A 10,571-nucleotide genomic window follows, 5' to 3' on the forward strand; every position below is an offset into this window, starting at 1 on the left:
GGATGCGGGGGCTGCGGTCAGCACACACAAGTTTCCTTCTGCGCAAAGAGGGACTTCACCTGACCTGCTCAGGAAGAAGCAGCCGGGTTTTGGCACCTTCCCCCGAACCCCTTGTCTCTGCCTCCCCAGACACACGTGCTCGGCCTTCAGACTCCGTGTTCTGTGCGTGACCTGGAACTCATGGAGCTTGAACACCAAAGGAGCTGGACTCAGAGCTGCGCGACTGCCCCTGTGGCACCCCATCTCACAGCCGAGCAACATGCGGAGCCCCGTCCCTTCCCTTCCACACCCATTTGGCACGAGGTCTCAGGCCGTGCCTCACTGAGCACCAGGCCGAAGTGCACCTGGCCCTGGCCTGGACACGAGGAGCCTGCGTCCCGCCCCAGCCCCCAGCAAGACGGCACCATAAGGGGACCGATTCAGGGACAGGGGCCCGCAGAGGCGGGCAGGCTTTCCTGGCCCTGTACTTAGAGCAAGAGGTGGGGGTGCGGGGGCAGAGGCTGCGTTTCAGCTCCCTGGGCACCTCTCTGCCCGGCCAAAGGCACCGCCTCTCAGCTGTAATGGGCTCTGGCTGGCAAGGGCAATCTGCTGCTCTGCAGTGCCCAGGGACACCCCCGGGAAGGCCAAGGTCTTCACCCTGACCCACGCAAGTACAGGCTGACACACGTGTGCTCATTCATGCCTGCACGGAACCAGGCAAACCTCTGCACACTTACAGAAAGACAGGAAATGGCAATGAGCGACCATCAGAGAGAGATGGGGGGAGCAAGAGGAAAGGATGTGCCGTGCCCTCTCCCATGGCAGTCCTGGGGCCAACGCAGATGAGAAGCATGGGAGCGGTGCCCCTTTCCCGACAACTGTGCCGCAAGCAAGCCCACAGGAATGAGCCAGGCGCACATCACCTCTCCGCATGGGATGCCACCAGCACTTGAGCTGCGTCTTCCTCCTGCGCCGGCACGTTCCTGTCCCGGAAATCCTTGGCCTTCTCATGCCGGCACTTAGAGCAGCCTTCATGTGGGAAAGCACGTGCCGTAAGCAAGGAAATGAAAAGGCAGCGGTGCAGGAAACCAGGACACAGCCCATACCATTAGGTGGGATGGTCTGCATTTGCCAGGAACTTGTCAGAAAATTATTACTTCCGCAGAGGGTGCCTCTGGGCCCGAGGCAGTGCAGGACTGCTATAAAAGGTGGCCCGACTCTCTGCGCTCTCATGCGCTTCTCTTGCCCCCTTCTCCTTGGGAATCAGGTGCGTGTGAAGTCTCTTGCCCTCCTCCTTCCAGACCAGGTCTTTCCTCCATGGAGGGCTCAGCTCGTGTGGGCTGTGCTAGCCCCGGGCTGGGAGCTGCTTCTCACGGGAGAGGGAAGGGGGGAGAAGGTCTTCTGCAGAGAGAGCCTGGGACATAGCTGAGGTGGCTCCTGGGCTTTCAGCTGGGCAGCGTGTGCTGGGCCAGGAGATGCGGTGGCCCCGCTGTGGTTGGGTGCAGTGCTGCTTCTCATGTTTCCCCGTTTCTGGCTTCCCCTGCCCTCTCTCCCAGGTGCACCTCCAGCCCCAAGCCATGTCCTGCTGCAACCCGTGCCAGCCCTGCCAGCCCTGCGGCCCGACCCCGCTGGCCAGCAGCTGCAACGAGCCCTGTGTCAGGCAGTGCCAGAGCTCCAACATCGTCATCCAGCCCTCTGCCGTGGTGGTGACCCTGCCCGGCCCCATCCTCAGCTCCTTCCCGCAGAACACCGCCGTGGGCTCCTCCACCTCCGCTGCCGTTGGCAGCATCCTCAGCTCTGAGGGAGTGCCCATCAACTCCGGGGGCTTTGACCTCTCCTGCATCACCAGCCGCTACTGCGGCAGCAGGTGTCGCCCCTGCTAAAGGTGCTGGCAACAGCTTTGGGCAAGAACCTTCAGGACCTCAGAACATGGACCGGAGATGGAGCTCCGTGCCATTGGCCCCTTCTTCCACTCAGCCTTTTTGCCCTCTTCCCTTTGCTGTCGCTGCCTCCCAGCACCAGCGTGGCTGGCACCTGTTGGCCTCCCTCCCTCTGCAGGGCAGGCAGACGGACACCCTGCAGGAGCTCCACCGCACCTCAGCGGCTGCCCCTGGCGCTGCCTCGGAGCCACCTCCTTTTCTTCTTTCGACTCATTAAAGTTGTGCTGCATCCAGGCCTGTGCCTCCGAGTCCTCCCTCCTTCTGTGGCAGCTCTCCCAGTCTGCCCGGGGAATAATGGGGGAGGAAGGGGAGGGGAAGGGGAGAACTCCCTGCAGTGGATTCTATCACTTGGCAACATGCTAAATTAATTTAATGTTTTTTTTTTTGTGGATGAACCGATGGTAATTGCTTTTGAAGGATGGTCAGCTTAGCAGGTGTGTCATGCTCCATCGGGCAATGACAGTATCAGCTCTCAGCCAGCATTCTCTCCTGGTCCTAATCACACATAATGTAACCCCCACCCATGGTCTATAGATACATAGCTGTCAGGCATCTTGGATATTTGAAGCAGGCAATTAAGAATGAGACAATCAAGAAACCAAAGCACCCAGGAAACACAGACATTCAGTGAGTTACAACAGGTGTCAGTGGTTGTTACAGACTGAGGCCCAAGCAGTTTTCCTCACATGGGACACCAATTGTCACAGCACGAGCAAAACTAGCAAGCTGCCACAAGGCTTTACCATGGGTCACATCCTACTGTCCATGCTGTGTCTCCATCCTCCAGAGGCCAGGCCACACTGCTGCTTCTCTCGGCTACATCCAGCTCCTCCCTGCTCCTCCTCCAACCAGCCTCTCTCCCACACGCCTCAGGGCTATTTAACCACTTAGCAGGATGAGCTGCAGCTGCACATCGTCCGTGACAATAACCCACTGCCTTTGCGGCAAGGCCACAGCTGCATGTTATCAATGTAATCAGCCCACTGCCTTCATTCCTCTACAAGCAATATCATGCCATGGTCAGTTGCAGCAAACCAGCAGTGTTGGTCAGATGTCTGCCAAGTCCTCTCTGCTCTGGTCTACCACCCACACCTCTGCCCAGGCATGGTCAGACCTTCACCTTGGATAGTCAGGTTCTGTCAGTTGGCAACAGGTTCTGATTATCCGTCTGACAGCAATAGAGAGAATAGATTTAACCGACCACAGCTTTATTCCTTCAGTCTGGTCTGGGCAGCTGATTCCTCCCGGTCATGTACTGGGCCACAGCAAAGAAGAGCAGGACATCTGTAAGTGATGTCATTCCCCCGGGCTTCCCACATCTCCCAAGGTGGGCACATGCTCCCATGTGCCATTATTTCCTCCATGTGTCTTCTAACCTTGGTGGGGAATGGCCTCCTCATTGTCACTGTGTGGAGCAGTCAGCACCTGCAGACCTTGCTGAATTTCTACATCCTCATCAGGCCCCCTTCATGGAGGCCTGGTATACCATCACTGGCGTGTCAAAAACGATGTAGATGTTCTTGTCACCAGAAAAAATGCTGGTGTTGCCTGCTGGCAGGCACAGCCATTCTTCCCCTTTTTCCTGGTTATCACTGAGTTTGTGATCCCCTCAGTGATGTCCTGCCCTGGTTTTGGCCAGGGTGGAGTTAGTTTTCTTCTCCATAGCTGGTACAATGCTATGTTTTTGGTTTGGTATGAGAATAATGTTGATAACACACTGATGGTTGTAGTTGTTGCTAAGTAACATTTATACTAAGTCCAGGACTTTTGGGTTGTTTAGGCCCTGCCAGTGATAAGGCGGGGGGTGTGGGGGTGTGGGGTGTGTGTGCAAGGAAATGGCAGGGGACACAGCCAGGACAGCTGACCCAAACTGGCCAAAGGGATCTTCCATATCATAGAATGTCATGCTGAGTATATAAACTCAGGGGGAGCGGTTTGGGCAGTCTGGTTGTTGCATCGGTAAGCGGGTGGTGAGCGATTGTATTGTGCATCACTTGTTTTGTTTTTTCCCTTTCAGATTTTATTCCTCTCTCCCTCCCCTTTTTGTCACACTACTACTACTACTACTATTATATTTCATTTTACATCAATTATTAAATTGCTGTTATCTCAAGATGTGAGTTTTACCTTTCCTGATTCTCTTCCCCATGCCAATGGGGAGGGTGGGGGGTGGTGTGGTGTGGGCAGGAGTGAGCGAGCAACTGTGTGGTGGTACTTGGTTGCCAGCTGGGGTTAAACCACAACATGTCCTTTAATCATGATTTCATCATATGCAAACTGCTCCATTACACCACGCTCATGAGCAAGAAAATCTGCTTCTTGCAAGCTCCACCAGCCCCTCTTATGTGTCAAAGGACCAAAGGGCTGGAGAACCTGTCCTGTGAGGAAAGAGTGAAGGAGTTAGGCCTTTTTTCTCTGGTGGGGGACCTGATCACAGTATTCCAGTACTTAAAGGCTGTCTACAAAGAGGAGGGAGGCTCTCTCATCACAAGAAGCCACATGGAGAAGACAAGGGCCAACAAGTACAAGTTGCACCTGGAGAGGTTTTACCTTGACGTAAGAACTACAATTTTTATAGTAAGAACAACCATTCCCTGGAACAGCCTCCCCAGGGACACGGTGGAGTCCCCATTGCTGGAGGTTTGCAAGATGCAACTGGACAAGGTGGTTAGATAATCTCATCTAGGCCTCCTATCCCATGAAAGATTGGACCAGGTTATCTCTGAAGGCCCCTTCAAACCTGGACTATCTTATGATTCTATGATCGTCTCAGTGATGTCCTTCAATCATGACGTCACTTTATACAAACCACTCCACTGCACCACCGTCACGACAAAGAAAATCTGCATTCCAAAAGAGTTTATGGCAATCAAGACTAGCATTTTTGGCAGAGAAAATTAAATGCTGCATGGTTATCGTCCTCTTCATTTCCTAGACTTGTTCACTTAAAGACTCATATGCTATAGGCAGGGAATAGCAGAGAGGAACATGAACTTTTGAACTTCTTCTCTAGAAGGCTTTTGTAGCGATCAAGAGAAATGACGGTCCCCAAAGGGTAAGTCAGCAGGTCCATATTACACTTCTAAGGTGTCAGATTGATGTGCCCAGAGGAGTGTATTGGTATTGATTATCTAGGTCTTCTAGATGACAGCTCTGTTGACTTTGAAGGACTCCACCCCGGGGTCCATTGCCTGGGCGCAGGGCAGAGCAGGGCCTTGGACCCATGCTGGGGAGATGCCTTCCTGGGATTAGTACCAGTACTCGTCCTGCCAGTGTAACTGCCCAGACGGTTCCGGTTCCCCGCACGGCCCAGTGTGAGGCAGGTGTCCTACTGTGAGGGCACAGCCCTGCCTTTCATTGTGCCCATGTGGCTCCAAGTGGAGTGCAGGGTCTGTTGGCGGATAGATGGCCACTGGCTACAGGCTGCAGTGCTAGAAGACCCTGCTCTGCAATGAGGAGCAGTGGTGGTGTAAGCAGAGCTCAGACTGGCCTTGCCTCAGAGCACTGGGTGAGGAAGGGTAGCTGAGTCTGGGCAGGGCCATCTCCAGCATTTGTGCTATGGTTAGGTGGGGGCCTGTCTCGTACTGCCAAAAGGTGCCCAGTGGCCAGTGACATTGAAATAGATGGTTTCTCTGCCCGAAACTGTTGGAAGGAAGAGCCTGAGGGGAACCTTACATCATCCATGGGGTGCCGTGTGTCTGAGTTGTTCTGTTGAGCCCAGTAGTGCCTTGAGGAGATCCGATTCTGTAAGAGTTCCACCCTCCCCTTCCTCCCCTGTTATTCCCCGGGCAGACTGGGAGAGCTGCCACAGAAGGAGGGAGGACTCGGAGGCACAGGCCTGGATGCAGCACAACTTTAATGAGTCGAAAGAAGAAAAGGAGGTGGCTCCGAGGCAGCGCCAGGGGCAGCCGCTGAGGTGCGGTGGAGCTCCTGCAGGGTGTCCGTCTGCCTGCCCTGCAGAGGGAGGGAGGCCAACAGGTGCCAGCCACGCTGGTGCTGGGAGGCAGCGACAGCAAAGGGAAGAGGGCAAAAAGGCTGAGTGGAAGAAGGGGCCAATGGCACGGAGCTCCATCTCCGGTCCATGTTCTGAGGTCCTGAAGGTTCTTGCCCAAAGCTGTTGCCAGCACCTTTAGCAGGGGCGACACCTGCTGCCGCAGTAGCGGCTGGTGATGCAGGAGAGGTCAAAGCCCCCGGAGTTGATGGGCACTCCCTCAGAGCTGAGGATGCTGCCAACGGCAGCGGAGGTGGAGGAGCCCACGGCGGTGTTCTGCGGGAAGGAGCTGAGGATGGGGCCGGGCAGGGTCACCACCACGGCGGAGGGCTGGATGACGATGTTGGAGCTCTGGCACTGCCTGACACAGGGCTCGTTGCAGCTGCTGGCCAGCGGGGTCGGGCCGCAGGGCTGGCAGGGCTGGCACGGGTTGCAGCAGGACATGGCTTGGGGCTGGAGGTGCACCTGGGAGAGAGGGCAGGGGAAGCCAGAAACGGGGAAACATGAGAAGCAGCACTGCACCCAACCACAGCGGGGCCACCGCATCTCCTGGCCCAGCACACGCTGCCCAGCTGAAAGCCCAGGAGCCACCTCAGCTATGTCCCAGGCTCTCTCTGCAGAAGACCTTCTCCCCCCTTCCCTCTCCCGTGAGAAGCAGCTCCCAGCCCGGGGCTAGCACAGCCCACACGAGCTGAGCCCTCCATGGAGGAAAGACCTGGTCTGGAAGGAGGAGGGCAAGAGACTTCACACGCACCTGATTCCCAAGGAGAAGGGGGCAAGAGAAGCGCATGAGAGCGCAGAGAGTCGGGCCACCTTTTATAGCAGTCCTGCACTGCCTCGGGCCCAGAGGCACCCTCTGCGGAAGTAATAATTTTCTGACAAGTTCCTGGCAAATGCAGACCATCCCACCTAATGGTATGGGCTGTGTCCTGGTTTCCTGCACCGCTGCCTTTTCATTTCCTTGCTTACGGCACGTGCTTTCCCACATGAAGGCTGCTCTAAGTGCCGGCATGAGAAGGCCAAGGATTTCCGGGACAGGAACGTGCCGGCGCAGGAGGAAGACGCAGCTCAAGTGCTGGTGGCATCCCATGCGGAGAGGTGATGTGCGCCTGGCTCATTCCTGTGGGCTTGCTTGCGGCACAGTTGTCGGGAAAGGGGCACCGCTCCCATGCTTCTCATCTGCGTTGGCCCCAGAACTGCCATGGGAGAGGGCACGGCACATCCTTTCCTCTTGCTCCCCCCATCTCTCTCTGATGGTCGCTCATTGCCATTTCCTGTCTTTCTGTAAGTGTGCAGAGGTTTGCCTGGTTCCGTGCAGGCATGAATGAGCACACGTGTGTCAGCCTGTACTTGCGTGGGTCAGGGTGAAGACCTTGGCCTTCCCGGGGGTGTCCCTGGGCACTGCAGAGCAGCAGATTGCCCTTGCCAGCCAGAGCCCATTACAGCTGAGAGGCGGTGCCTTTGGCCGGGCAGAGAGGTGCCCAGGGAGCTGAAACGCAGCCTCTGCCCCCGCACCCCCACCTCTTGCTCTAAGTACAGGGCCAGGAAAGCCTGCCCGCCTCTGCGGGCCCCTGTCCCTGAATCGGTCCCCTTATGGTGCCGTCTTGCTGGGGGCTGGGGCGGGACGCAGGCTCCTCGTGTCCAGGCCAGGGCCAGGTGCACTTCGGCCTGGTGCTCAGTGAGGCACGGCCTGAGACCTCGTGCCAAATGGGTGTGGAAGGGAAGGGACGGGGCTCCGCATGTTGCTCGGCTGTGAGATGGGGTGCCACAGGGGCAGTCGCGCAGCTCTGAGTCCAGCTCCTTTGGTGTTCAAGCTCCATGAGTTCCAGGTCACGCACAGAACACGGAGTCTGAAGGCCGAGCACGTGTGTCTGGGGAGGCAGAGACAAGGGGTTCAGGGGAAGGTGCCAAAACCCGGCTGCTTCTTCCTGAGCAGGTCAGGTGAAGTCCCTCTTTGCGCAGAAGGAAACTTGTGTGTGCTGACCGCAGCCCCCGCATCCGCAGCCCCCTGCGCTGCTGCGCGGTGGGGGAAATAGAAGAGCCGTGAATGAAGGAGGGAAGCTGAGGCTGTGGAGAAGACGTGGGGACGGGGTGGAGGCATCTTAAGGGCTTTTTTGCTGTTTCTCTCCACCCTGCTCTATTTTTCGTTGGCAATATGTTTGAGGAATGTTCCCCCAGTCAAGTCTGTTTTTCCAGTGAAAGTAACGGGTAAGTGATGCCCCTGGCTTTGCCTCGACCCACAGCCTTTTTCACCTTCTTCCCCCCTCTGTCGCATTGCGCAGGGAGAGGGAGAGAGCAGCCTGGTGGGTCTGGAAGCCAGCCAAGGTCTTTTCAGTATTGCCCCACTTATGGTTCATGCAAGTGCCATGAGTGTTTGTCATTTATGTGCTTTTTTCCTGCTTTCTCTCTGTGCCATCAGGAGCAGACTCCTTCTGCCACAGATGTTCCCCTCAGAGGACAGTGGGCAATGATGCCCATTGGCCTCTGCAGGGACCCGCTGTACGGACGTGACGGAATGAGAGGGGACTTGCCGTAGCTACCCTTGCCCTCGGATGCACACCCTGCCCCTTCCTCCTGGAGATGGGTGGGGAGGTGAGGAGGAGGCGGCTGTGGGCTCTAGCCAGGGTGATTTCTCCTGCTATTCCCTCCTTCCGTCCTCGTCGCCACCTTCTGTCTAAGCCTTCTCCCCCAGCACAGCTCCATCCAGAGCAAGAGGAACTGCCCTGAGTGCCCGTGGGGCTGCTGACCTCCCAGGGCCTCCTGTAGCACCGGGCTCGTCCCATGAAGACAGGGCAAGCTGGCATCACCATCCGCAGGGCTTGTTTGGAGGCCAAGGGGACTATTTCTGGGCAGACACACAGCACGGGAAGGGCTGATGGGCACGGGCTGTGCAGTGGCCAGAGATGTTGTCCTCAGCTCCGAGGGACAGCGACCAAAGGAGGCCATGGGGCTGTGTGTGCTGCCCTCCCATTGGTCTAGGAATGAGAAAGGATCCACTTGCTCCCCCATTTGTTCCCTCCCGGCGCATCTCCTTCCTCCCTGCGCAGCTTTAGAGAACATCCAGAGAGGAAAGGACCACACAGAGCCAGGGGCTGGGATGCTGCAGAGTTTAATGAGTCCAAAGAGGGAAACAAGATGTCTCTGAGGGGAGGCCACAGGGAAAGGGTCGCGCGGACAGCCAAGAGCCAGTGCCCCACAGAGGGAGAGGGACAGGCAGGTCCCCCCTAGGCTGGCTTTGGTTGGCCTCATGGCCCAGGGGAGTGGACAAAAACAAAGGCAAAGGAGGAAAAGGAGAGAGTGGAGGAAGGCAACGAGAGGCATCGGTCATGTTTCAAGAGAGCCCAGGCTGGCCCCTTCCTCAGGGCTGACACCCGTTGCAGGAGGCGTGAGGCATGCTCAGCCCCTCTCAAAGCAATGGCCAGAGTCTCCGTCGTTCAGCCTGGCATCATCTTCTGGGTTCCAGCGGATCCTTGTCCGGGCCGTCACCAGCGGCTTTAGCAGGGGCGACACCTGCTGCCGCAGTAGCGGCTGGTGATGCAGGAGAGGTCAAAGCCCCCGGAGTTGATGGGCACTCCCTCAGAGCTGAGGATGCTGCCAACGGCAGCGGAGGTGGAGGAGCCCACGGCGGTGTTCTGCGGGAAGGAGCTGAGGATGGGGCCGGGCAGGGTCACCACCACGGCGGAGGGCTGGATGACGACGACGGAGTCCTGGCACTGCCTGCAACAGGGCTCGTTGCAGCTGCTGGCCAGCGGGGTCGGGCCACAGGGCTGGCAGGACTGGCACGGGTTGCAGCAGGACATGGCTTGGGGCTGGAGGTGCACCTGGGAGAGAGGGCAGGGAGGAAGCAGAGCACAGGGACACCTCAGGAGCAGCCTGCAACCCCACCAAAAGGAAGCCAAGGCAGGGGGCTGCACAGCGGGAAACAAGGGCTTCTTTGCCCGAGCTCAGCGGGGTCCTGCGCATAGCAGCCAGGCCCAGGGATGCTCATCACTAGCCTGGAGCAAAGGGCCAGCTCAGCCCAGCCTCAGCCTGTCTCCGCGACAGACTGTCTCTCCTCTGACCTCTCCCGCCACCCCCGTCTCGGAGCACTAACATAAGACCAAGGAGCAGGTACCAGCTGAGCTGCCCTCGAAGGCTAGACCCTGTCCTGGAGGAGGAGGTGGAGGAGAAAAGGGGCTTCCAGCTCACCTGGTTCCCAAGGAGAAGGAGGTGACGGAAGCGGCTGAGAGAGCCATCAGTTGGGCTGGCTTTTATACTGGCCCCACGCTGCCTCAGGGCCAAGGCAGCCGCTGCATAAGCAGCAATTTTCCGGCATGCTGCTAATGAACGGAAACATCCCCGGTAATGACATGGCATGTGTTGCTCTTTCCCTCTACGCTGCCCTTGCGTTTCCTGGTTTATGTCATACCCGTCCCGTCACAGACGTCTCTTTTGAGAGCTGCGATGAGAGGGCCCGCGGTTTCCGGGGCAAGGCTGCCTCACTGTGGGCAGAAGACACGGCCTAAGTGCCAGAGGGGTCCAGTGCAGGCAGGTGATGTCAGCCTGGGCTCTCTCTTTTGGGTGTTTTTGTGATCCTTCAGACAGGAACGGCTCCAGCTGCTCTAGCCCTGCAAACTTGGTCTGCTGAGACCTGACCTTGTTTTCGCGTACAAACCAATGGG

The 10,571-nt window shown here is 57.4% G+C and overlaps 2 protein-coding genes and 1 pseudogene across 2 annotated transcripts; 1 reads left to right on the forward strand and 2 right to left on the reverse strand.

Moving 5' to 3' along the window:
* Positions 1–1,234: 1,234 nt before the first annotated feature.
* On the forward strand, positions 1,235–2,152 carry LOC129734386 (feather keratin Cos1-2-like). Its single transcript, XM_055697605.1, has 2 exons — positions 1,235–1,252; positions 1,536–2,152. Exon 2 carries the CDS (start codon positions 1,557–1,559, stop codon positions 1,860–1,862), a length of 306 nt encoding a protein of 101 aa, XP_055553580.1. The 5' UTR covers positions 1,235–1,252; positions 1,536–1,556; the 3' UTR covers positions 1,863–2,152.
* Positions 2,153–5,758: 3,606 nt separating this feature from the next.
* On the reverse strand, positions 5,759–7,000 carry LOC129734419 (feather keratin Cos2-2-like; annotated as a pseudogene).
* A 2,003-nt stretch (positions 7,001–9,003) lies between these two features.
* On the reverse strand, positions 9,004–10,317 carry LOC129734381 (feather keratin Cos1-2-like). The gene is made up of 2 exons (XM_055697584.1): positions 10,099–10,317; positions 9,004–9,731 (listed from the first exon to the last, which is right to left on the reverse strand). The coding sequence occupies exons 1-2, from the start codon at positions 10,264–10,266 to the stop codon at positions 9,405–9,407; spliced, it is 495 nt and encodes a 164-aa protein (XP_055553559.1). The 5' UTR covers positions 10,267–10,317; the 3' UTR covers positions 9,004–9,404.
* Positions 10,318–10,571: the final 254 nt, after the last annotated feature.

This window comes from Falco cherrug, chromosome 20, assembly GCF_023634085.1.
Source record: "Falco cherrug isolate bFalChe1 chromosome 20, bFalChe1.pri, whole genome shotgun sequence".
Lineage (NCBI taxonomy): Eukaryota > Metazoa > Chordata > Aves > Falconiformes > Falconidae > Falco > Falco cherrug.